General features: G+C 41.4%; 1 protein-coding gene across 4 annotated transcripts in view; it reads left to right on the top strand.

Moving 5' to 3' along the window:
- The window catches only part of SLC16A12 (solute carrier family 16 member 12), a 99,849-nt gene extending 81,931 nt beyond the window's left edge, over positions 1-17,918 (top strand). For all 4 annotated transcript variants that reach the window (XM_027528481.1, XM_027528479.1, XM_027528480.1 and 1 more), the window contains 5 exons: positions 3,561-3,664; positions 6,361-6,504; positions 8,319-8,898; positions 11,364-11,623; positions 15,110-17,918. In XM_027528481.1, the coding sequence (XP_027384282.1) occupies positions 3,561-3,664; positions 6,361-6,504; positions 8,319-8,898; positions 11,364-11,623; positions 15,110-15,372 (1,351 nt within the window). In that variant the 3' untranslated portion in view covers positions 15,373-17,918. The remainder of the gene's footprint in view (positions 1-3,560; positions 3,665-6,360; positions 6,505-8,318; positions 8,899-11,363; positions 11,624-15,109) is intronic.
- The last annotated feature ends 9,298 nt before the right edge of the window (positions 17,919-27,216 follow it).

Genomic DNA, 27,216 nt, shown 5'->3' on the forward strand with positions numbered 1-27,216 from the left:
GGCAGCATAATTGCAGGACCCAGTTGCGAAGAGTCAGACACGACTGAGCGACTTCCCTTTCACTTTTCACTTTCATGCATTGGAGAAGGAAATGGCAACCCACTCCAGTGTTCTTGCCTGGAGAATCCCAGGGACAGGGGAGCCTGGTGGGCTGCCGTCTGTGGGGTCGCACAGAGTCAGACACGACTGAAGCAACTTAGCAGCAGCAGCAATGCAAGAGGAAAATGCAAGGCCTCTTGTCCAAAAGGCAGGAAATAAAGGGCTGGTAAATATACTAAAAGGCTTCCCAGGTAGCTCAGTGGTAAAGAATCCGCCTGCCAACGCAAAAGACTTGGGTTTGATCCCTGGGTTGGGAAAACCCCCTGGAGTAGCAAGTGGCAACCCACTCCAGTATTCTTGCCTGGGAAATCTCTTGGACAAGGAGCCTGGTGAATTTCAATCCATGGGATTGCAGAGTCAGACATGACTTAGCGACTGAGCACAGACTTATGCACACAAAAGTGTACTAAAATAGGAAGCTTTTCCTTTTTCAGTAATCTATCTTGATTTTTCATGATGTTTTTAGTTTTCTCTTTAGTGTTGTTCTGAGTAAAGAAAAATGGAAACTAGCACAGATCCACTGATCATCTTAATATTACCAGTAGCCCCATCTTTTTCTTTCCTTCTGTGTCATCATTTTCAGCATACGGGACCAAATAATACAGAGAAGCAACATGAGTAACAAAGGATCTGATAGGAATCCTTGACCTTTGTGTTTCTTACAGCATCACTGCCTTCTGCATCTGAAGCAAGATTTGGTTTGAAAGAAAAGCCTGGTCTCTCTTCTTGCCCTTTGTCCATGATCACTCAGTTGTAGGTATAACACACTTACCTTGTACTCGGTCTGAGCTTTACTGGACTCCCACACAAGAGTCTACTGGAGTTTTGTGCCCTGGAGCATCTCTAAGAACTGCAGACTGAAGAATCTGTGGCTCTTCTCTGCTCACACGCATGCTTCATTATCCCAGTGGACTTCACTTACAAACCCAACTTCAAAGATAAAATTATAAGGAATTTTAAGACAGTGACAGCTGAGTTAAACCAAGTTTTATGCCTCTAAGTGTCAGATTCTGTGCAATTGTATAGGTTGTAAACTGTAAAGCCAGATCTGCCTAACACTGCTGTCCTCATGCTTCCTCATTCTCTTCCCTCTTCTTTAACTTTCCCATCTACTCACCTTCACTTCCAACAGCAACTGGAGAGTCAGGGAGAATAAATAACAGGCTACTATGGCACCCCACTCCAGTACTCTTGCCTGGAAAATCCCATGGATGGAGGAGCCTGGTGGGCTGCAGTCCATGGGGTCACTAAGAGTTGGACATGACTGAGCAACTTCACTTTCACTTTTCACTTTCATGCATTGGAGAAGGAAATGGCAACCCACTCCAGTGTTCTTGCCTGGAGAATCCCAGGGATGGAGGAGCCTGGTGGGCTGCCGTCTACGGGGTCGCACAGAGTCAGACACGACTGAAGCGACGCAACAGCAGAAGCAGCAACAGGAGTTGTTGAAGCATAAGGAGCTGGAATGTAAGGCCTGTCCCAGGAGGCAGATACCCTTCTATCTCATCCCCAGCTGCAAGCCTGATTTCTTTCCCTGTATCTTAGAGCTCTAAAAGCTTCCTGGCCTGCATTAGACACCCTACTAATCTGTGTGAGGTTCCTTCTGAGTTGTACGATGGTATAAACTGTTGCTTCTGACTCACTTATGTCTTGTTTTTCCCAAGTAGTTTTCTGTTTTTCAACATAAAAAATTCTGTCTCTTTGTTTCTGTCTGTGTATACATACTCTCGTATATATGTATATGTACACACACATAAGTTTCTGTATAAGAAATATTCACTGTCAAATAATTCAAAGTGCAGAACAAAATAAAAAACATTTACAACATCACCATGCACATGTAATGGCTGGATACGTTTTGGTTTATATGCTTTGAGGCTTTTTTTGTTACATAAACTGTGTTTTTATAACAATAAGCCTTTTCTATGTGAACTATTTTGTAACTTACTTTGTTTCTTAACATTATATTATGACTTTATTTCCAAGTCAATAAATCAAATACCTAATAAATATTTCATTTTATTAATATGCTATAACTCCACAAGGGAGCTTCCCTCGTGGCTCAGATGGTAAAAGCATCTGCTTGCAATGTGGGAGACCTGGGTTCGATCCCTGGGTGGGGAAGATCCTCTGGAGAAGGAAATGGCAACCCACTCCAGTACTCTTGCCTGGAAAATTCCATGCATGGAGGAGCCTGGTGGGCTACAGTCCATGGGGTCACAAAGGGTCAGACCCGACTGAGTGACCTCACTTCCCAGAGGCCAGACATGGGACGTTATGTCTACTATGTCTAAGTTACTTAAGCAGTCCCTCAGTTCAGTTCAGTTCAGTGACTCAGTCATGTCTGACTCTTTGCAACCGCATGGACTGCAGCATGCCAGGCTTCCCTGTCCATCACCAACTCCCTGAGCTTGCTCAAACTCATGTCCATGAAGTTGGTGATGCCATCCAACCATCTCAACCTCAGTCGTCCCCTTCTCCTCTTGCCTTCAATATTTTCCAGCATCAGGGTCTTTTGCAGTGAGTCAGCTCTTCCCATCAGGTGGCCAAAGTATTAGAGTTTCAGCTTCAACATCAGTCCTTCCAATGAATATTCAGAACTGATTTCCTTTAGGATGGACTGGTTGGATCTCCTTGCAGTCCAAGGGACTCTCAAGAGTCTTCTCCAACACCACAGTTCAAAAGCATCAATCCTTCGGTGCTCAGCCATGTTTATGGTCCAGCTCTCACATCCATCCATGACTACTGGAAAAACCAGACTTGACTAGACACCTTTGTTGGCAAAGTAATGTCTGATTTTTAATACACTATTTAGGTTTGTCATAGCTTTTCTTCCAAGGAGCAAGCATCTTTTAACTTCAGTCCCGTATCATTTCAGCATCTTTTAATTTTAAACCAGTCCCTACTCGTGGACAAATAGGTTGGTGACAACATTTGGCTATTATAAATAGTTATCCACAATATATGTGTATCTTTTTTTTGTATTATTATTTTCTATTATTATTATCACCATTATCTGTTTATTAACTTTGGTTAAAACCTAGAAGTGAAATTGCTGGGTGATGTATAACTGTTTATTGTCAAATCATAACTTGTACAGCCATCTCTTAGAAGCTACAGATGTTAGTGAAACACTAAGCTGAGTAAGAACCCATGTGTTTGACCTGCCGTCTTTTCCACAAGACTTTTCCTACAGCAGTGATCTTCACATCTACTTGGCTTCACAGCCCCTGTAGTGAATGAACACTTGGTCTTATCCCTTAGAATGTCCAATGGTTAGCTTCTGATTTCCCACTTACAATGGACCAGCAATGTATCATTGAAAATCAGTCAAAATCAATTAAAACCCTTAGAGACTGGAACAGCTGATTGAACCAAAACTTGAAGCTCTTGTTCAAATCTATATTCATTGTGGTTTTTTGTTTTTTTTTTTTGTATAAAATACTTGCACTTTTTTTCAGATGTATTTCAATTTTTTTTGTGGAGTTCCAGACATACTTCTCTCAGGATTATGCACAGACAGCCTGGATCCATTCCATTGTAGACTGTGTGACCATGCTCTGTGGTAAGTATCTCCAGGGATAGACAATTAGTGGCTCCCTTTGAACTGTACATAACAGTGACCTTCCACTGTCTTTGATGACCTGTTTTTCTGAGTAGAAGGGCTATGGTAAAAATTGACTAAAAGTATATAAAGGAAAAATATGATCCTGCCTTTAACCAAACTCAATCAGACATGGTGTTGGAATTCATGTTCTTGGTTGATGTCGGATGGACCAGGTCGTGAGTACAGTCGGTTGGATACTTACCATTGGTTCTTCTGTATCAAGTTAGGGAGTCAGGCATCACAGGACTCGTCCTGATTTTGGACGCAGCTAACTGTACACTGTACACTCTGTCTTGTTGCCCCCTTATTTTCCAGCCATGTAAACAGCCATTAGAAGGCACTGTGAGTCATTTCCATGCAGTCTCCTTAAATAAGTGCCAGTAACATGTACATCATGCCTCGAGTTTTGTTTTCACTCTCTTTCCTTCCCAGAGGGTTCAAAATTTGGCTCACTGATTCATTTTTCATGCATAAGTCTTCATTCTTAGAGAAGTATTGTGGAAAAATAGAATGTTGCAATCATAAGATAAGCGTATTCACAATGGCTATTGTATCCTTCCAGAACCACAGAGGTGCTATATATAATGTGTAGAGTGATCTCAAGATTCATGGAGTCTCTCATTCCATCTGTACAGTAAATTTTTAAAAATTTCCAACCAAAGTTACTACATGAGCGTCATAGAAATGTTATGAGATCGGGTCCAATTGAAATCATCTATTTGCAGGCTTGACCCACTTAATCCTTTCATTTATTGACTCCTGAATATTTTTAAAAAACTGTGATCTCTTCAGGCCATATCTTGGTTGCAGAAGAAAATACTATATGGTTTAGTAATATAAATAACATCAGTATTCCATTCTAGGTTCTGATTCATATTTATTTTTAGAAAAGTGTACATAATCAGGAGCTGGTTGATTTGTTCTGATGTAGTTCCTTGGTTGGAAGGAATTTGAGTGCCATTCTAGGTTTCACAAGACCACTAAGTTGACACTACTGATAACACTGGAAGGTCAGAAGGGATCAGAAAATCGTAACTCGGGTTTTCTAGCCTATCTTTTTAATTTAAAACGGTAAGATGATCACTTGATTTTCAGGGTCAGATGAGTAGTCATTGTCTTTGTGTGAGCACACTTGTGCTCATGGCACTGAGAACTGCCATGTTTATCTTTCATGAAGGATGCAGGTGACTCATTTCTCCCACTGTTATCTTTTGGAGAATATTTATAATCCCCCAAAGAGGAATAAATGGCCTTCAGTGACCACTGTGGTTACAATGACCGTGTGAACCGTTGAGCTAAAGCAGGGTCACATTAGATGCAGTGTATTTAAATTCTATCCAAGGCCTTGAGTCCTCTTGTACACAATTACTGTATACCGTTTGCTCATTGGTTGAGTTCGGAGTATGGACAAGAGGCTGCAGAATCAAATCTGGGACATACTTGGGGCCATATCTGCACTATGATGGGCAGAGAAGTGAACATTTTTCATGGAGTCTCATATACATCTTGTCACTTTCCAACAGCCATCACAGCATCAGCCTGGAGAATTAAATATATTTTTAGGAGATTCGCTCATTCCTATTATCTAGAGGTTACATATGCATCCAGCTACTATTCTAACTAGATGGGATATTAGGCTGATGACTGATTCTATCATGTACATTTGAATCAAGCCCCAATTTTAACCTGATCTATATAAAAATTACACTCCACAGATACCCAGAGAACTGGCTGTTCTGATCTTGTTACCATGAGTACTGGTGTCTGCATGAATTGTTCTTTAGAAAGAAATTCACATGCTTCCTCCACCCATCTCCTCTGCCTGAAAGACCCAAGAAGCCAGAATAATAGGGTGAAATAATACTGTGCTCGGTGTCAGGTTCCCTGAGCTGAATATTTTTTAGTGATCTTGGGTATGTCATATTCCCCTGAACTTTAGTTTCTTTTTGGTCTCTTCCAGCTTTAATTATTATCCTATAAACCTGGAAGTTGGCATAATTCTGACACATTGTTAAACCATAGATAGAATGAGGCTAACTGAAATGTTATCGCATTTCCTAGATTTTCTGGGCTTTCATTTCTCATGCACAGGGTTTCCAAAAGCCCGGAAGCAGTGCCAGATTGTGAAGCGTGTCTATGATCTCTCTCCCTGGCCTTTTCTCGCATAACACTGCTGGCCATGCAGTGCTGCCCACTTTCTTCTCCACCATTTACCTGTCATGACTATCGTTAACTGTGTATGATCCACATTATGTGAAACATACAAGGCATATCACTGTGCAACCGCTGAGCTAAATCAGGGTCACACTAGATGCAGTGTGTTTACATTCTATCCAAGGCCTTTGTTTAAAGGAGCTGACTTGCTGTTTGAAAAGCAGCCCATTCTCCTGGGATTATGACCATTCTAAATGGAGAAAGGGAATGAGCAGTCAAATGCTAGTCAGGAAACCTGATCCTGATTCTAGCCCTGCCACTTGTTCTCTGTGGGGCCATGGACAACTCCTTTCCTCTCCCCTCGGTTTCTATCCATAGAATGAGTGGGGTGGGCTCAAGGATTTGAGGATGGAGGGTTATCTGCTCCACTGATGCACCACAGCCTTCACACAGCGCCCTCAAGGCCTCTATGTTGAACCTATTTATTATTGTTTTTGAAGCTCCACTTGGGAGTGTTGTCAGTAACCATTTTTCCTGTCAAGTGGGAATCATGCTGGGTGGCTTGCTTGCATCTACTGGTCTCATCCTGGGCTCATTTGCCACCAGCCTGAAGCATCTCTACCTCACTCTGGGAGTTCTTACAGGTAAGGGCACTTTTTACCACCCTTCTCATCCCACCCTATCCAGGGGTTATTAAGCCTTCCCACAGAGCAGTAATTCATAAAATATTCATATTGTTGGATGTATAATTTAGCTGAACGTCTGCCTACCAAACATTAAACAAAAGGGCTAGAAATTTAATGGACTGTCATACGTAATGAAACTGTGTCACCACTTTAATTCAGCCACGTGAGAACAGTGACTGCTGACTTTCCTTGGGCAACCATGTATGGCTGAGATCCTTCACTCAGAAGCAGAGCAACATTAGCCAGGGCAACATAAATTTTTAGCAATGATCATTCTCCCAACGTCTTTGCCAAGACATTGAAATACTATCTGTGGTTGACCTGAGTTGCCCTTACTTTTTAGTGAGTATCATTGTCCAATAAAGGGGGGTTTACAGTTTAAAAAAAAAAAAAAAAGCCTCTTGTGAATATTCTTACATCACACATTCTCTTTCAATGTTATGGAAATATATGTTAGAGAATGAAGTCCGTAGAAAGAGAAGCAACCGATGTGCATTCCATAAATCACACTTACAGGGACTGCAGAGGATCAAGATTGGTTGGAGGGACTAGCATGATTTGGCCAATAAAAGATATAATCTCACAGTGAGGTTATAAATCTAGCTCTGTCAGCTAAAAAGGTGTCTGTCCCCTGTCACCCAAAAGGCCTGACCACTAGGGTGTCCCATCCTCCCAGTTTACCAGAAACTGTCCTGGGTCTGGTGCTGAAGGCCTCACATGTGGGAAACCCCCGTCCAAGCAAACTGGGATTGTTGCTCACCCTGCTCCGAAGATGGAAATAGGAGGTGCAGGCAGTTCTCCTTTTCCTTCCTTGATGTTTAAATTCCAGGTTTAAAGCCTTTCTGATTTTCTTGACTTAAAAAAAATAGAACTGGAAAATCTTGAAGAGACTTTCTGCTGGAGGTATTTTCAGGTTGCTCTATGTACATGCTATGTTCACGGATAAAATGAGCATGTTTCTTAATATTTGAAAGTACTCTGGAACTTTCACAGGATTACATATGCTATTTAAACACAAATTCCAAAGTGGTCCAGATAATCAGGGTTGTGTCTTCATGTGCAGTGAAGAGTTGAAGTAATTCTCTGGATAATTTAAGTATTATTAATAATGTAAGTATTGTCAATAATTTAACACTACTTAAATTACCCAGAGATCATTTAATTTACTAAAGTTAACTTTAATTTATTTAAAAAAGAATCATTGTGGTGAGAATACATTTCTCAGGTCAGTGTTACCCTGATTTTCTAGTTAATTCAAATTTAACTTGTATAATAGTTTTTAAAGTCTTCATTTTATTTTGCTTAAGTCATAGTCCCTTAAAGCTTTTCTTCCCAAGAAGAAAGTCATACAGATGCTATACTTTCCAAATTGTGGATGGCTGGTGAGGGGAGACTCATTTTCAGCTTGATGTAGAAAGCAATTTTAAAGGGATTTACCTGAGGTTCAGATCCTCTTAAATGCCAGTAGTGTGATTCTGAGAGATGTTCTTTCAGTGGCTACTCATGACATGCCATTAGACTCATAGACTTCTCTCTATCAATAGTATGATTCTGAGAGACGTTCTTTCAGTGGCTATTCATGACATGCCATTAGACTCATAGACTTCTCTTTATCAATAGTATGATTCTGAGAGACGTTCTTTCAGTGGCTATTCATGACATGCCATTAGACTCATAGACTTCTCTCTATCAATAGTATGATTCTGAGAGACGTTCTTTCAGTGGCTATTCATGACATGCCATTAGACTCATAGACTTCTCTTTATCACCAGGTCTTGGATTTGCACTTTGTTATTCTCCAGCTATTGCCATGGTTGGCAAGTATTTCAGCAGACGGAAAGCCCTTGCTTATGGGATCTCCCTGTCAGGAAGTGGCATTGGCATCTTCATCCTGGCTCCTGTGGTTCAGCTCCTCATTGAACAGTTTTCCTGGAGGGGAGCATTACTCATCCTTGGGGGCTTCGTTTTGAATCTCTGTGTCTGCGGTGCCTTGATGCGGCCAATCACTCTTAAAGAGGACCAAACCACTCCAGAGCAGAACCATGTCTGCAGAACTCAGACACAAGACTTTAAGCAGGCGTCTCCCTGTTCGACTTGGACTAAAGAATGGGTGCAGACCTGCCTCTGTGGCTCTTTGCAGCAGGAATACAGTTTTTTACTGATGTCGGACTTCGTTGTGTTGGCCGTCTCTGTTCTGTTTATGGCTTATGGCTGTAGTCCTCTGTTTGTGTACTTCGTGCCTTATGCGTTGAGTGTCGGAGTGACTCATCAGCAAGCTGCTTTTCTTATGTCTATTCTTGGGGTGATTGACATTATTGGCAATATCACGTTTGGATGGCTAACTGACAGAAGGTAAAAACCTGTGAAACCACCGCTGGTTCCCCACAAGGAACTTTAAGCTTTGAGTTTCCTTTCATCACCTTGGGCTTCCCTGATGGCTTAGCTGGTAAAGAATCTACCTGCAACGTGGGAGACCCAGGTTCAATCCCTGGGTTGGGAGGATCCCCTGGAGAAGGGAATGGCTACTCACTCCAGTATTCTGGCCTGGAGAATTCTAGTCCATGGGGTTGCAAAGAGTCAGACATGACTGAATGACTTTAACTTCACTTTCATCACCTTACCCTCTAGAATACCTAAGTCTAAATAATGTTAACAGGTTTTCAATATCTGAAGGCAACTCCCATGTTGGTTCTTCTAGTCAGGCGTCAGCAAACTTTTTGTACAGGGATAGACATTAAACAGATCAAGTCTCATTGACTTTGTAGGTCATATGATCCCAACCACCGAACTTTACTGTTGTAGCACAAAAGTAACCATAGACAATATGTGACCAAAAGAGAGTGGCCATATTCCAATAAGACTTTATTTAAGGACACTAAAATTTTAGTTTCTCATACAGTTTTTGCATGTCACAACATTTTATTGTTCTTTTGATTTTTTCCAATCATTCAGAAATGGGAAAACCATTCTAAGTCCAAAAAACAAGTGGTGGGCCAGATTTGGCCATATTTGCTGACACCTGATCTAGATCATTTAGAATGATGAGTATGTCTAAATGGCAGAAGCAAAGGATAGTTACAAGTTCTGGTAACAAATTTAATTCCAGTCTAAGTCAGGTCAGTCCTCCAGTAAAACAACTTCTGACTGGTCACTGTGGTTTTAGTGTCTTTTGAACCACCCCAGAGACTGGCTGGCAACAGACAGAGGAATAGACTCCAGTCTAGGTAGGAGGACCAGGTCAATAATAACACATTATCTGTAGCACCACATATTTATGTTTGACAGTGCAAGTAGCAAATCGTTTCATTATAATTTTAGACTTAGAAACCAGTATTTTAAGAAATCTAAGCAGTTTCTTCAGCTAATGCTAATCTAGATTGAAGAGAGCAAACTATTCATATTCTCCTAAATGACAGACTTTTCACACTTGAGCTATGAGCTGGGAGAGCTATCATCATGTGGCTTCTTAGCTGTTATGTCTTTGGGAAGTAATCAGGATCCAACTGCCATTCACTGGTATCATGAATACAATATTTAGGATTAAATATAAAAGCCACAGTTTTAATAGCTAAGGAATGTGGGGAAGAGAAAAGGGTATCTTTCTTTACAATCAAATAACCCAACCAGAAGCAGTCTGATACAGATCTGAAAGAGGGATTTCTAGTCTAAGATATAAAAGACCCAAGTTCTTGTCCTGGCTCTGCCCCATATTATCCTTGAGACTTAGAGAAAATCACCCAACTCTCAGATCCTCACGGGTCTTCATCTGTAAAATGGACCAGTTCAATATTTGCCTAAGGACTTTATAGCATTTTGTGAGGCTCAAATGAGATTATAAGCAGAAAAGCATAAATTGCTTTTATTACATAATTTATAAAGTGTAAATTGCTGATGCTGATATAATACAGAGTCTTTGTAATAATTGATATCATAGATGGGTTTGGATCTACAAAGGGAAAATATTCATGGATGTACCACTGGGGAGATCTTGAAATAAGACTTAGTCCTAATGCATGACCATCATGCTGCTGCTGCTACTGCTAAGTCGCTTCAGTCTGTCCGACTCTGTGCGACCCCACAGATGGCAGCCCACTAGGCTCCCTGTCCCTGGGATTCTCCAGGCAAGAATACTGGAGTGGGTTGCCATTTCCTTCTCCAATGCATGAAAGTGAAAAGTGAAAGTGAAGTCGCTCAGTCGTACCCGACTCTTAGCGACCCCGTGGACTGACGGCTACCAGGCTCCTCCATCCATGCGTGGGATTTTCCAGGCAAGAGTACTGGAGTGGGGTGCCATTGCCTTCCATCATAATCTCTGGCAAATCATTTTCATTTCTTCATGTTATGGCTTCCTCTTTGTATAACCCCTTGGGTTACTGAACATATATGAAGAGCTGGAGACTAGTGGATGACATATATGAAAGCATCTAATATGGTAGACTTATAGAAAATATTAGTCTCCTGACACTCTATGTGTTATTTTACAAATTTCCTTGATTAACTCTGAGATAGACAACATCTTGTTTGATAGCTAAAGGAATTGAGGTTAGAGTTAGGCAGTTAGTAGATGGGAGAACTGGATTCAAACGTCTTATCTTTCTAATCTTAGTGCATGGGTTATTTTCTACCATAATGCTTCCTGGGAAGATAACATTCTTGCATTTGCATATACCAAAAGAAAGATAGGAAGACAAGGTAGAAAGCACACAATGGGGAGGCCATCTCTATAAATGAAGTGCTTACTGCTACATGGCCAGGATTCTAGAGCTCTTTGATAGAAGCTGTGTATCCTGCACTCATTCTTGGTCTCAAATCCACAGGTGTCTGAAGAACTACCAGTACGTTTGCTACCTCTTTGCCATCGGACTGGATGGGCTGTGCTATCTCTGCCTCCCAATGCTTCAAAGCCTTCCCCTGCTCGTGCCTTTCGCTTGTACTTTTGGCTACTTCGATGGTGCCTACGTGACTCTGATCCCAGTAGTGACCGCAGAAATTGTGGGGACCACCTCTCTGTCATCAGCGCTCGGCGTGGTATACTTCTTGCATGCAGTGCCGTACTTGGTGAGCCCACCCATCGCAGGTAAGTTTCCAGAGGAAACCCCCCCCGCACCCCAGTCACCTCTTTTCTTCGTCATATTGATGTAAAAACAGTGAACTCACACAACATACTATGAGAAGTGAAAGTAAGTTGGGAAGAATGAAAGAGAAAGGAATGGCCGAGCCACCAAAATACCATGGTCTCACCTACATCCTTGTTCTATAATCTTCTTCCAACTAATGGAGGACCTTAGTGTACTTGGGGAAAAAAAGTCCCAAATTAGGATCTTGATTCTGTTCCACACAAATGATGGGAGCAATGGAATGAAACAGCTGTTCAGATTTAAATATAAGTTGGGCACATTCAGAGGGAAGGCTGGCGGCCATAGAGGTAGAATGATGAGGTAGGTGGTGAGCTGAAATATTAATGTACAGGTGTCATAGTGGAGTGTCTCCAGTGCCCACTAAAGGAGGTGGGGCCCTATATATGTCAGAGAATATGGGTCTCTAAAGTATTACAGCTTTTGTGCAAAGGATGTATTTTAGAAAGATGATCTAGTACTTTAGTGGAGAAGCAGAATTTCTTTCTGATAGTTCAGGAGCCATCTGATAAAGGCCTGAACTATGGCTTCTGTAGCAGAAATGAGAATGAACTCTGGGGTCAAAGGAGGAAATGTGGGGGGGGTGGAATCAGCTGATTTTAGCACGTGGGGATATGAAGGAGGGAAACAACTCCAATATATCAGGAGATGATGGCACACTTGAAAGAAATAAGGAAGCTGAAGAGAGTAGCTTTGCCAGAAAATAATAAATGTAATGTTTAGACATACTCAGATATCTGAAATACCCAATAAGGTATTTAAGGATGAAATCCGAGCATTAGAGGGAGGCCAGATTTGGATACACAGGTTTGGGACTCAAGATAAAGCATCTAGAATGTTTTGTAAAATGATAACAGACATTAAAAACATGATTAAGTAATTCCACAAATATTCATTGAGTGCATTAAATAATTCAAGAAATACGTATTGCATGCCTTAAACAAGTAATTCATCAGATGTTTATTGCTGGTACATCAGCACTGTGTCTGGTGCTGTTGGTGTAGCAGCAAACAGGTAAGAACCCATTCCGTCTTCTTGGGGTGTGTAGTCTAGACCAGCGTCTCTCAGAATGAGGTCTTAAGATCACTGCAACAGAATCCCCTGGGACCCTTGTGAGACTGCAGATTCCATGACCCTCCACCCGTGATTTGGATCTTTGGGGGTGAGTTCCAGGAACCTACATTCTCAGGCAGTTTTCTTGTGATGCTCCCGTACACTAAAGAATGAGAATGATTGGTCCAGATTATTACCTGCCTAGATTAAAACTGAGAGTGAAGAAGGTCTCTGAAGACAGGCAAAAGAGAAATGAAGTAAACATTTGCCTAGAAGGAAAGAAGGGGATATTTTGAAGAAGGCAGGATTTCTGCCTTAGCAACTGTTGTAAATAGACAACAGTTCAAGTTATTTCCAAACCCAGCAATTGCTAAAGTGTCAAACCAGGGAAAATTGTGACTGCTTGATGGCTACGGATAAAAATTCCTGGTCAGTTTAAACTCCATGATATAGAAGGATATGTTTAGTGCTTCAGTTTTAGAAAATACCCCCAATATGTTCTCACATCCTCCCTCCATAGACAGTTTTTGTATTTACCAACCTTTAGGAACGCTGTGATTCTGTTAAACAGTCATGGAACATAAATGAGGATTCCTGGATCCTTTTGTCAAACCATGGCCTTCATTTGGCATCAGTTCAGTTCAGTTGCTCAGTCGTGTCCAACTCTTTGTGACCCCATGGACTGCAGCATGCCAGGCTTCCCTGTCCATCACCAACTCCTGGAGTTTACTCAAACTCATGTCCATTGCGTCAGTAATGCCATCCAACCATCTGTTGTCTGTCATCCCCTTCTCCTCCTGCCTTCAATCTTTCCCAGCATCAGGGTCTTTTCCAATGAGTCGGTGCATCAGGTGGCTAAAGTATTGGAGTTTCAGCTCCAGCATCAGTCCTTCCAATGAATATTCAGGACTGATTTCCTTTAGGATTGACTGATTGGATCTCCTTGCAGTCCAAGGGACTCACAAGAGTCTTCTCCAGCATTTGGCATATCAGACATTATACTCATTGCTAGGTATTAGAGGATTAGTGTGTGAGTTCCTGTTGTAATACTTCTCTTATTTAGTGACTTTTAAGATGACAGTTCTTTACTCAGTCTCTTGTTTGCTGCTAAAGAAATGTACAAGTAAATCACATAACTAAAATATTTGAGAGTAACAGTTTGGATTGTAGGCTTCCCTCATAGCTCAGTTGGTAAAGAATCCACCTGCAATGCAGGAGACCCCGGTTCAATTCCTGGGTCAGGAAGATCCACTGGAGAAGGGATAGGCTATCCACTCCAGTATTCTTGGGCTTCCTTTGTGGCTCAGCTGGTAAAGAATGCGCCTGCAATGTGGGAGACCTGGGTTTAGTCCCTGGGTTGGGAAGATGCCCTGGAGAAGGGAAGGTTACCCACTCCATTATTCTGGCCTGGAGAATTCCATGGACTGTATAGTCCATGGGGTCACAAGAGTTGGACATGACTGAGCAACCTTCATTTTCACTTTGGATTGTAGGAAACTTTATGGGGCTTCTAATAATTTTTGCCTGCCATTTTTGACTAATTGTTGAAGTAGACGAGAGCAGAAGTCATATACTTCTGTGGTGGATTTTCTTGGCACATAAGTAAAGTTTGGAGGAACTTTAAAAACCTTTTTAATTACAAAATAATTTCCTGCCAATGTCTAATTTTACCCCATTGAGTCCCTGATTATTGGGACTTACATTTTGCATATCATATACTCTGGTTCTCCTCAAAATTTAGAGCGGGAGTCGATATTGTGGTTAATTTGTTGCAACAACAGGTAAATTTTAAAAAACTGTGATTACAGAATTACGCTTCCTGAAATCTGCATTTGAAACTTTAACATGGCCCAACGATCTGATTTTCAAACTGGATAGGGTAAAATGTCTGGATCTAATAGGAAATTTGGATTCTGCTTTATCTAGGAGCGTGTTCAGTTACTCAAGATAGACAGTATATGAGTGTTGGGAACATGACTACTAGGGTTCTGTACAATTATATTCTCTTCACACTCTAGGTAGAGATCATCCTAAGCTCTGTAATTTGAATGATGTTTTTATCTTTTCTACCATATTTCATGGAATTAATAATAACTAATATTTATTGTGTATTAAGAATAATATTATTCTTAGTATAGAATGTGGTACTTCCAAACACTTTACATAATAACAACAATCTGTTTTAGAAGTTCTCTAGAAAATAGAATGCATTTTTCAGTTGTTGCAAAATGCTTTTAGATCTATTTTAGATCTATCAAAATGATAGTGGTGGTGCTAGCAATCTATTGTTATTATCCTCACAAATTATTAGACTTGAGGGAGTAAATAGTCAAATTTTCACCTCAACAATATCATTTTGCTGTTGCTTGTTACAGGCTGGCTCGTAGATACGACTGGCAGCTACACTGCAGCATTCCTTCTCTGTGGATTCTCAATGATATTTAGTTCTTTGTTGCTTGGCTTTGCTAGAGTTGTAAAGAAGATGAAAAGAACCCAGCTGCGGTTCCTTGCCAAAGAATCAGATCCCAAGCTGCAGCTATGGACCAATGGCTCGGTGGCTTATTCTGTAGCAAGAGAATTAGATCAGAGAGATGGGGAATCTGTGGCTCTAGCAATGCTTGGTTCCAGCCCCACATGACCAGTGGCCTTGAGCCTAGGAATCTTCAGGGCTGAGAGAGGTGGGACACCGGATTGTATATGTTTCTGAAGGACTTTATTTTGGCAGAAGCATTGCCTTCCAAGGAAATTTATTGTTTTATTAATATGTTTGTAGGGGGGTGGAAAATAGCAAATAACAAAGCAAACTGGACTGGCTGAGAGTTTCCCTATTTGGGATTCACAATTGAACTCAAAGAGCATCACACCAAGGAGAATGTTAGGACACAACTGACATAATTTCCTGAAAACAGGAGAAATTTCAATGAATGACTAAAGCAGATAACACTGGAACAGCTTTGTTTCAAACTCTCTGTCCCTCCACCTTCCTTCTTCAGTTAGAAGGTAAGCCAGAAGCATTGACATGTGGTTTCTTTATGCTGTTTGGAAAAGGGGGCATCCCATTTTAATCACTGCTGTTTGAAGAATCTTTTCTTTAAGCATTCTGTTTCACATCCTAATGAGAAGCTCCACTAGGAAGAAGGCTTAGCATCCTCACCCTCCACCACCACTGAAAGCTCATTTCCTCCGGCCAGGTGCTCGCCTCTGTTGCTATCACATATGATACTTTAAATTGATAGAACACACACAGTCACATGGGTGATTCCTAAATCTTACCAGAAATGTTAACACTAACATTTCCCTTTTTTTCTTCAGAAATAAAGCACTTATTTTAACCGTAGACTTTCCTGTTAAGAATGGGAAAATGTTGGCAGCATTCCAGCTGGGCAGGAATTGAATTCTTGAATCAGCAGGTCTCTGGTGAGAGTTTTCATTTCAGATCAGACATTTAACTTCATCATTATCCAAAACAGAGTGAGAGTTCTGCCTGAAAAATATTATTCTAGAGATGTTCTGAAAGTGAGATTCCTTTCTCCCTGTGTCAATTATTGTTCCAGCGTCCACTGCTCCTCATCTCTTTATAGATAACCATTAGCAACTTGGTGATCCTTCTCAGCTGAATGAGAAGGCTTTGGGAGTTAACCTCAGCACTATGGCCCTCTCACGAATTATAGCTTTGGTTAGGAGAGAGGAAGGACAAAGTTAAGAAGGCTAGTGGTGTGTTGTTTTATAGTTCATAGAACTCTTTCACACACCTTAAGTCACTGGATTAGAAGAGTTCTCTCATTTCCCAGTACCCTATCTCCGTATGGTTTGGGTCTTCAGATTGAAGTGGGGAGGGCATGGGGAGATAAGAGAGAGGTCAGACCCCCAGCCTGTCCCTAACCATTTTAAGTCCTCTGAACTATAATCCTGAATCCAAATCATGCTGCACTTGTAAATAGGGGCAAGTTATACATTTGAAAGGAGATTTTAATTAATTAAAAAATTTAAATCTGGGGACTTCCCTGGAGGTGCAGTGGTTAAGACTCCACACTTCCAATTCAGGGGCCTCAGGTTTGATGCCTGGTTGGGGAACTAAGATCCCACGTGCTGAGCCCCATGGCCAAAAAAAAAAAAAAATTAAGTCTTGAACCTCAAGGAAATATTTTGACCCTGAAGGTCATTCAATTCACTGTCTCCAGAGAGGTCTCACAAATGCCTGGACACAGGTACTGAAAGCAAAAACACAGCCATGAGGGGCACCCAGGTTGACTAAGTATATTCAGCATGAGTCTTTGCCTATAACTGGATTATTTTTAAAATTACATATTAATACAGTGCTTTCAGAATGAAATGCTGACTTGATTTGATAGCAGAAAGCTGGTATCTCATAGATGTTTTCCAAAGAGAAATTTGAATGTTTCCTGTTATTTTTATACTTAGTTTGAAGATTTAGTTGTGAAACCACTTTCTTTGTCATTTGCCATTTAAAAGCAATGTTTGGAAAATATCTGTAAACAGTCAAAGTTAAAATGAAGTTGTATGTGTTTGGAATAACACTTTATACTAAATGTTATTTCTTAAATCTTCAAACCTAAAGATTGTTTGAAATATGAAGAGTTATAAATATTCTTATACATGTTTTTTCCTATGATGGTCATAGTAAAATTATGTTTATCTTGTTCTGCAATGTAATTTCTCTAAAGTATTATAAATATTCATGAAAAATGAGCATAGAGATCAGAGCTTTTAAAAATTTGTATAAAATATTTGGGATATTCTGATTTTATATAGGCATACATTTGTATTTTATTTTTCTTTTTGGAGCAGCATTTTTAGAAAACCAGTAAGGAAAATGTAGATTTTAGAGGTTATCATTGTCATCTATACAAAATTTTACTGTCACGTTCCATGTGCCTATACTGTTTATTTTAAAATGGAGAGATTCATGAGAATGATGTGTTTGTTTTGTGGAATCAAGAACAAAGTTGTGGTGGGATGATTTTACATCTTAAATATTTCTTTATATCACTGCAAGTTCGACTTTGAAATTGAGTTAAAAAAAGCAAAAGAAATATGTAACTTCTGCAGATACACTGTACCATTTGACTTTTTTTTTTTTCAGATTGTGACTTCACTAATAGATCACATATTTATGATAATATTTTCTTATTTCAAAAGCATAATAAAATGAGTTTATAGTCATGTTTGGAAAACATTTTTCCCCTGCACGAGGGGTTTGAATTGGATTATGAGTGGGTCTATCTGGGGTCAAGCCAAGATGTCACTGGCATATAAAGATGTTGTAAGTAATCAAATAATTTACAAAAGCCAAAACCATTTATTGAGTACTTCAGTGTGTTAGCTGCCGTGTTAAGCGCTTCCTATGCGATGTCTTACTTAATCCCCATAATAACCTATCTTTTCACCCTTTCGTGAACATGGAAACTGAGGCATCAGGTCCCATGACTTCTGACTCAGTAGTCACTGCACCATTTGGAAATAAGCCCTTCCTTGGGCAGATAAAATCCTTTAGATTATGCTTCAGTCTTCCAATGAGTATAGATGAGAAGACCCTGGACTGGAAATTTCCAAGACTTCCTAAGAGCCTGGTTCTATTAAGACCACTACTTCAGGCTTAGTGGTTTAATTTGCTGTCTGTTGATCCAGACTCCTCTTTGGGAGCGTTTGCATGTGGGGGCACATGGAAAAGTTTGGGGAGCACGCTGTGCATAACCAAAGTCATGCTTACTCAGCCAGGCGGTGTGTTCCTTCTGAAACCCCATTGCCCCGTGATGATGAAGATGGTGATATCTATTTGGCACTCACCTTTCTGGGCCCAATAGATCTAACGCAGAAACTGCTCATTGACGTGAAATAGTGTGAATTCAAGATAAATACCCAAGTTTCTCTTCTTATACTTCAAAGCTGTGAGTCTTTTTTAACCTGTTGCCAGAGCAGCTCCGAGTAAGAGATAACTGGGGTTTTGTCCCATTAGCACAGAGAAACATTTGGTGGGAGAAGTGAGGAAAATAATAAATAATGACATAAAAGGAAACGTTTAGAACATTTTACTAATAATGAAACTTTCCAAACATAGACAAAGCCAGAAAGAAAAGTACAATGTACTTGAAGTACCCATTGTCCCAGCATCTACAGTTCTTTACGTCTTTGCCTCCACTCCTGATGAAGCCATTTGAGATGTTGACAGGACATGTCTTCCTTCAGTTGTCAAGGAATAACTAAATTTGGCAAGAACAATTTGTTCATGCTAGTCGAGGGTATGGGTGGTCAGTGTCACATATTAAAGGGCCACATCATTACCTACAAGGCTGATGGGGACCCCTTGCTGTGGACTTCCTTCAGGTGTCTGAATTGCAGGCTAAAACTCTTCCTTTCCTAGCCCCCATGTGATCTAGCTACCTGAAGCTTGTGTCCTATATGCTAAGTCTCTGCAGTCATGTCTGACTCTTAGCAACACTATGGGCTGTAGCCCGTCAGGCTCCTCTGTCCATGGGATCCTCCAGGCAAGAGTACTGGAGTGGGTAGCCATGCCCTCCTCCAGGGGATCTTCACTACCCAGGGACGGAATCTGAATCTCCTACATCTCCTGCATTGGCAGGCGGTTCTTTACCACTAGCACCACCAAGCTTAAGGAAGTGTCAAATAAGTGAAAAGTGCTTCAATTCTGGAAAGGAGTGATCACTTTTAACTTGCGTCTGCCTGCAATGTGGGAGACCTGGGTCAGGAAGATCCCATGGAGAAGGAAATGGCAACCCACTCCAGTAATCTCGCCTGGAGAATCCCATGGACGGAGGAGCCTGGTGGGCTGCAGTCCACAGGGTCGCAAAGAGTTGGACACGACTGAGCGACTTCACTCACTCACTCACTCATTACTGTTAATTATTTAAGTGTCAGAGGCCTCTCTGAGGGATCCAGGCTCTAAGATTGGTCTAAAATTAAATACAAACACTTTTATACTTTCCTTAAAAATGTTTTTTGGCCACATGGTGAGGCTTGAAGGTTCCACAACCAGGGATTGAAGCCAGGCACTTGTAAAGCATGGAGTCCTAACTACTGGACTGCCAGGGAATTCCCTATTTTTGAGGAGTTAGTGTATGTTCCACTGAAGATTTGCATTGACATTCAGTTCAATTCAGTTCAGTCACTCAGTTGTTTCCGACTCTGTGTGACCCCATGGACTGTAGCACGCCAGCAATCACCAACTCCCAGAGCTTGCTCAAACTCATGGCCATCAAGTCGGTGATGCCATCCAAACATATTGTCTTCTGTTGTCCCCTTCTCCTCCCACCTTCAATCTTTCCCAGCATCGGGGTCTTTTCCAATGAGTCAGTTCTTCGCACCAGGTGGCCAAAGTATTGGAGTTTCAGCTTCAGCATCAGTCCTTCCAATGAATATTCAGGACTGATTTCCTTTAGGATGGACTGGTTGGATCTCCTTGCAGTCCAAGGGACTCTCACAAGTCTTCTCCAGCATCACAGTTCAAAAGCATCAATTCTTTGGTGCTCAGCTTCCTTAATAGTCCAACTCTCACATCCATAACTGACTACTAGAAAAACCATCGCTTTGATTAGATGGACCTTTGTTGGCAAAGTAATGCATTGAAAATGCATTGACATTAAAAGGCATTAAAATTAGCATTTTAAAGTGCAGCCCTTTTAAAGTTTTCCCATAAAACCGTTACTCCTGTGATGGCAGGTTAGGTCTTTTCCTCCTGGCACTTGAAATGATGGATGGGTTGGTGGTCCCGACCCTAGGAAAAGTGAAGACATATTCTCAGTCCCTGTTTTTTCAACAGGGACCTAAGCAGAGTCTGAATGTGTATCAGGTGGGAACACCGAGGGGGAAGAATTTGGACATCTGACTCAAAAGTTTCTAAAGGTCAAACAAGGAGGGGGAAAGCCTTTTTTTTTCTTTAATTTTTTGGCCACACCACATGGCATGTAGTATCTTTGTTCCCCAACCAGGGGTCGAATACACCCCTCCCCTGCCTTTGAAGCATGGTATCTTAACCACTAGACTGCCAGGGAAGTCCCAGGACAAGCCTGTTTCAGAATCACTGACATTACACACTGGAATATGGCCCATGATGTCCTGCGTGGTGAGCTTCTGCTTCACTTCCAAACCTCCTGTTGGGCTACACTGTTCTCACCACACTGCAGTGCCCTGTTCTGTTCCCAAGTCGTTTTACATATGTCATCCCTCAAGATACTCACTTCTCACCCTTTGGGCTTCAATATAAATGTCACTTCCCTACCCTGAACTGTTGCCTCCATCTAAATTACTTATTGGGCTTCCCAGGTGATGCAGTGGTAAAGAATTTGCCTGCCACTGCAGGAGACACAAGAGACGTGGGTTCAATCACAGTGCCTGAAGAGTCCCTAGAGTAGGAAATGGCAACCCACTCCAGTATTCTTGCCTGGAGAATCCCATGGGCAAAGGAGCCTAGTGGTCTACAGTCCATGGGGTCCCAAAAGTGTTGGACACGACTGAGCACACAGGCACACAAATTGCCTATCACACTATCACCACCCACACGACACGTTCTCATAGCACCCTGCTCTTTTCCACCAGAGAACATATTTTAATTATAATTCCATATTCATTTGTGTGTTTATTTTTAAATGTCACCTCTACAAAATCACAAGCTTTCTGGGGTTAGAGATCATACTGACTGACTTGCCAGAGTCCAGTGCCTAATCCATAGTCACTCAGTAAATACTTGGTGAATGAATGAGTGAAAACAACCAATGGACAAACAAAAAAGAACAAAGGAAGCAGCTACTAAAGAGAATTATAATGCAGCAAGGGTGGGGCTAAAGAAGGTCAGGTTTGCTTGAAGTTTCGCACTCAGAATGCACACGATACGTTGACAGTGCGAGTGTTAGTAGCTCAGTGGTGTCCTACTCTTTGCAACCCCATGGACTGTAGCCTACCAGGCTTCTCTGTCTGTGGGATTCTCCAGGCAAAAATACTGGAGTGGGTTGCCATTCCCTTCTCCAGGGTATCTTCCTGACCCAGGGATCAAACCTGGATCTCCCACACTGCAGCAAAATTCTTTACCATCAGAGCCACCAGGGAAGCCCCAAGGTAGGATATGTTGGATGTTCCCAATTCAGTGGGCCGAAATAGGACACCTGATGAGAAGTGTCCTATATAAGAAGCAGGACTTCCAGAGCATTGAGTATCATGGGGCAGGTTTGGGAAAGGGAATAAAAGTGGCAAAGAGAAGAGCTGGTAGAAATACACTAAATAAAACTTAGATTGAGGCCTGAATGTAAAAATGATACGACTATGTTGAACTGCTGCTGCTTCGAAGTCGCTTCAGTCTTTTCTGACTCTGTGTGACCCCATAGATGGCAGCCCACCAGGCTCCCCCGTCCCTGGGATTCTCCAGGCAAAAACACTGGAGTGGGTTGCCATTTCCTTCTCCAATGCATGAGAGTGAAAAGTGAAAGTGAAGTCGCTCAGTCGTGTCCAACTCTTAGCGACCCCATGGACATGCAGCCCACCGGGTTCCTCTGTCCATGGGATTCTCCAGGCAAGAGTACCAGAGTGGGGTGCCATTGCCTTCTCCAATGTTGAAATGAGACTAGTTTAATTAAATAACTGTGTTGTGCTTAAATTAGGCCCAGGGCCAGGCCCAGGCATGGAGCACTGCCCATGCAAGGAAACCCTAGAAAGTTGGGAAAAAGTGGAGCACATGTGCCTCAAGTGTGAAAAGCTGGGGTTTCAGTTACAGGGACCAAACAAGCTGCTTTTACTTGACACGAAAACCTTGCACCAGGATTCAGCCAGTAGCAGAAGTTCCCCGCTAGAGTCAACCTGCTCTAATGGCTGGCTTCTAACTCACCGGGTGTGACTGAAAATCAGATGGCATGCTGACAAACTCTTTAAAGAGTTGGTGAGAGGAGTTAATCAACCACAACTATTTATTAAGCGCCTCCTTGGAATCTGGCACCATGTTATATATAGCGGGGAATTCAAAACACACGTACTGCCCTGTCCAGTGGTCTCAGGTGTACCAACTAATCGGTAAATTGAAACGAACACAGGTGAGAATGATCACAAGAGGTTTTCAATGCTGACCTGGGGCTAAGGGCACTGCACACGCTGGAGGTTAGGAGAGGAAGAATTCATGAAGGGCCAAATTTTGAGATGATTCTGAGGAACTCTGGTATGGAACTGAGTGGGTTGGAAACAGCCTGTTCTGTTTTCAGGGGAAGAAGCTGGGGAGTAAGGGGAAAGGATGTGGGGAAGCTGCTTTATGCAGCTACCTGGGGCTCTAGTTGATTCCTAGAAGTGAAAGTAGCTCAGTCGTGTCCTACTCTTTGTGACCTGGAATTCTTCAGGCCAGAATACTGGAGTGGGTAGCCTTTCCTCTCTCCAGGGCATCTTCCCAACCCAGGGATCAAACCCAGGTCTCCTGAATTGCAGGGGGATTCTTTACCAGCTGAGCCACAAGGGAAGCCAATTCCTGAGGCCAATGCAAAACCATGCATAAGCTGACAGTAATAAAAACCTTGATGAGGGGATCCACAGAGGTGTCTGGAACTTTGGGGACTGCTGGGATTTGGGGTTGCATTTGCTGTCTCTAAATTAAAGCCTTCCTGGTGGCTCAGATAGTAAAGAATCTGCCTGCAATGCGGGAGACCCAGGTTCAATCCCTGGGTTCAGGAAGATCCCCTGGAGAAGGGAATGGCTACCTACTCCAGTATTGCTTGGAGAATCCAATGGACAGAGGAGCCTGGCAGGCTACAGTCCATGGGGTCACAAAGAGTCTGACAGGACTGAGTGACTAACACTTCCACGTTCACTTCACAAATTAAAAAGAGATTTTCAGAGCATGGGGTTATACTTTAATAATTACTTCTCAACCCTAAAAAGGAATACTTTGTATGTTTTTTTCTTCTTAAGGGGTCCAGAGGTTCAAGAAGGTTTTTTTGGTGGTTTTTATTTTGAAATAACTATAATACCTGTTATGCAGCACTGCACTGCCATCTGCTGGAATTATTGAGACCACGTCCCTAAAGTTGGTGGTGCCTCCAATTACAGCTTAACTGGACAAGACCAAGTTTAGAACAAACATTAAAATTTGTTATTTCCTTCTCTTCCCTCCCTCATTTCCTACTTGCGACCCATTCCACATTTATCCTCTTCCTCTTGCAAGTATCAATACAAATACAGGGATAAAGGTGCTGTGTTGTATTTTTCTGTATATATTCTTATTTCCTAGGTCACTTCTCTATTTAGCATATCAAAGTTAAAATAAGTGATGATTGTAATTGACGTAACGAGGGATTGTTATGTTCAGTTGCCCAGTCATGTCAGACTCTGCAACCTCATGGACTGCAGCGTGCCATAGGCAAAATTTAATGTGAAAAAGTGTTTGAGCCCTTTGTGGACTTTTTTGAGAATTCAGGTTGCTGTCCTGGTTCCCATTTTTGGTCCCCTACTATTGTGTTAATTGGTTTGATGTGAGTTGATAAAGGATTTAATTAAAGTATAAGATAAAGAAAAAAAATAAAGTATAAAGTCTCAAACACATACCAGAGTCGAATTTGAGAAATGTTGAAACCAAATGAATAGAGGAGTGTATTCTGTGTAATTTGGAAGCATAAAGCATCCTTGTTTTACTGTATACAAATTATGCTGGATTTAGTGACTGAATTTATTTTTAAATGTGTAATTCCTATGAAATTGTAAGGGGCCGCTATTTATTTATAGCAACAATTGCCTTCAAAGGAGAGTGTATCATATAAGCATTAAGAACTTTTTGTTGAACTAAGCAACTTGAATTTGGTTGTGCATAAGTGGGTCTGTATATGAAGATAAGAGAAAACTGAATTGTTCTTTTTAAGGAAATCAGTAGAATTGGTTCTTATTTCAGAACAGTAGAGAGAGGGAAGGAGGTAAGGCCCAGAATCAGGGCAAGAGGTGGAACTATCAAGAAATGGTTGAGGGTGTTTCCTTCTTCTTTCTTGGTTCTCTTCAATCCATCTCTCTTTTCTTTCTTTGCTTCTTTTTTCCCATCTCCATCTTTCCTTCTGTGCTTTCTTCCTTTCTCTTCCTTTAAAAAAGTGTTTATCTAATATTAAATTATTAAATTATAGATTCTCTCCTAAACTTTGTCAATAAAAGGCTTTTCTATACAAATGACCTGTAAGCAGTTTTCATTTTCAGGGTTTGTTTGGTTTTTATGTTTGTTGTTTGTTTTGGTGAGATTGGGGGTAAGGTTGCTAGAGTTAAAATGGTATGGAAGAGGGAAAGGATGTGAAGGGAGGTGAAGTGTCTCTTAAGCTAAAGGAATAATCAGTGGAATTAGGGGCTCAGAGGTACTTTCCAAGGTCCATGGCTTGGAGGTTCAAGGCAAGGCTTGCTTTCTTTTTCAAGGAATTTATCCCAAATCTCTGATTTTTAATATCCAACTCGTAAGACGATTCAGTCCCTTGATTTCTTGGGCCATTCTCTCTAGTGGTTTCAGAGCAGTTGTTAATCCCTGTCCCTTTCACAATTCCTTCCAGGGAGTTTGGAACTCTCTGTGAAAGTGTTGGGTGACCTATGACTGTAGAACGTCTGTCTCTCATGTCATTCTCTGTGGCATTCTCCTAAGTTTCTGTAAAGATTGGTCCTATCTCCCCACATCCTTCATTCCAAATTTTAGACCTATCTAGATAATATTGTATAGTATATTGTATTTTAGAACCAGACATCCAGGATTTGAATCCTTTTTTTACCTCTTATTAGCTATGTGACCTTGGGCTTAGTTAATATCTCCAAATTTCAGTGTCTTCATATGCAAAAGGAAATAACAAAAATGTTTATCTATAGGGATTTTGTGAACATTGTATAAGTTTAATACATGCAATGCACTTAGAACAGCATAGTACACATTATATTCTATGTAGCTATGAGTTAGCTATGGCTGTTCAACTAGAGTCTAATATATGGCTGAACTAGCATTCTCTCTTTCCCAGGGCTTTGCTCCAGTCTGGTGGTGAGTTAGGGACATGTTTGGAGGAAACTGACCTATCAGCTTACTTCTGAACTCTGGAGTACTCATCTCTGTCTCTTTACCCTCAGCCCATTTTACCCTTTGATGCTGGGAGCAGCTTAGACAGGCGTCGCTTTTCCTGAAGGACAGGAAAAGCCAGTGTGCTCAGTCTTCGGTGTTCAATCCGAGAGACACCAATCCATGCTCGTCCTTCAGAGTTTACCCATGAGGCACCTGTGTGCTCCCATGAGATATGGCTTTCCCAAAACCTACACGTCTCACCTTCCTTATTCTGCTGCTTACTCTGCTTAGGCCATCATGATAGGAGATATTAAGAAGAAGATTCTAGTTAATCACTTATAGAGGACCCCTAAGTTCAGAGCAAATAGAGGAATATATACATGGCACTTCTGCGCATGTTTCTAGTAATTAGATCTGTTTTTTAATTCACTTGAAGTACAATAAAATACTTTATGAACACATTTATCTTAGGAAATAAGACACTGCCGGAGAGGGTTGGAGTTGTTTGGGGTGGGATAGGTATGTGTGGCTTGATCACAGGACAAGATGAAACTAAGGCGGAAAAGAAACCACATCTCAACGATCCAGAGAACTTTGGCTAAGAAGACAACTGCAGAGGAACAAGAGGCTGTGGTCCTGAGAGGGGAGTGGAGAGGTAAGATCCTCCCTTATGTGATTCTGATTGTTACTTAACTGACTTCTGAGGAGTTGCTTGCTCCATTCATTTGCAGTGTTGATATAGTTAAATAAGGTAACGTATTGAAGTACCTTTTAATGAATGCAAAGCAGTTATTTTGATATGGGCCTCTACCATTACAGACATATATATTTGTACAAGCTGACCACATGGGTAATCTGTCTTTTGATGTCTAAGTCATCCCACACTCACTTTTATCATCTCCCTTTGTCACTTTGAATTTGGACTTGTCTGGTTCAAGGCCTGTAGCCCTCATGGCAGCTGTGAATAAGCTGGTGAAGGCTTCTTCTGGGGCTGCTCAGCTCTGTTGAACACAGGTCATTATTTTGGTCATCACAGTCATCTCTGGTACTTCAGGTACACTCACAAGCTGTAATGCCTCTGGTTATTCTACCTATTTCTTGAAGTTGTCTGAATCACAGTTGGTGGCAGTTACTACAATGTGAGTATAACTTCCCTTGGTTCACCTTCCACACACTACTGCCCCTACCAGGCTGCCTTCAATGATGCTGAGAACAGATCTGAAGGGATAAAGAGGAATAAGAGGACCAGACTAAAATCCCGACAGATAAAACTTTACCGGGGCCTTCATTATTGACTAGAGTTTGAATGACTAGCTCCTTTTTGAAATACTCTACTTGCTACAGAGAAACGTATGGAGTGGGTAAGAAGGCACAACTTGAATCTACGTACTTTTGGTATTTTTGGCTGTCAGTGTTCCAATCCTGATTTTCTTGGTAATTCCACCCCTACCTCTTGCAGTCCATATG

The sequence above is a fragment of the Bos indicus x Bos taurus genome, chromosome 26 (genome assembly GCF_003369695.1).
Source record: "Bos indicus x Bos taurus breed Angus x Brahman F1 hybrid chromosome 26, Bos_hybrid_MaternalHap_v2.0, whole genome shotgun sequence".
NCBI classification, from domain to species: Eukaryota; Metazoa; Chordata; class Mammalia; order Artiodactyla; family Bovidae; genus Bos; species Bos indicus x Bos taurus.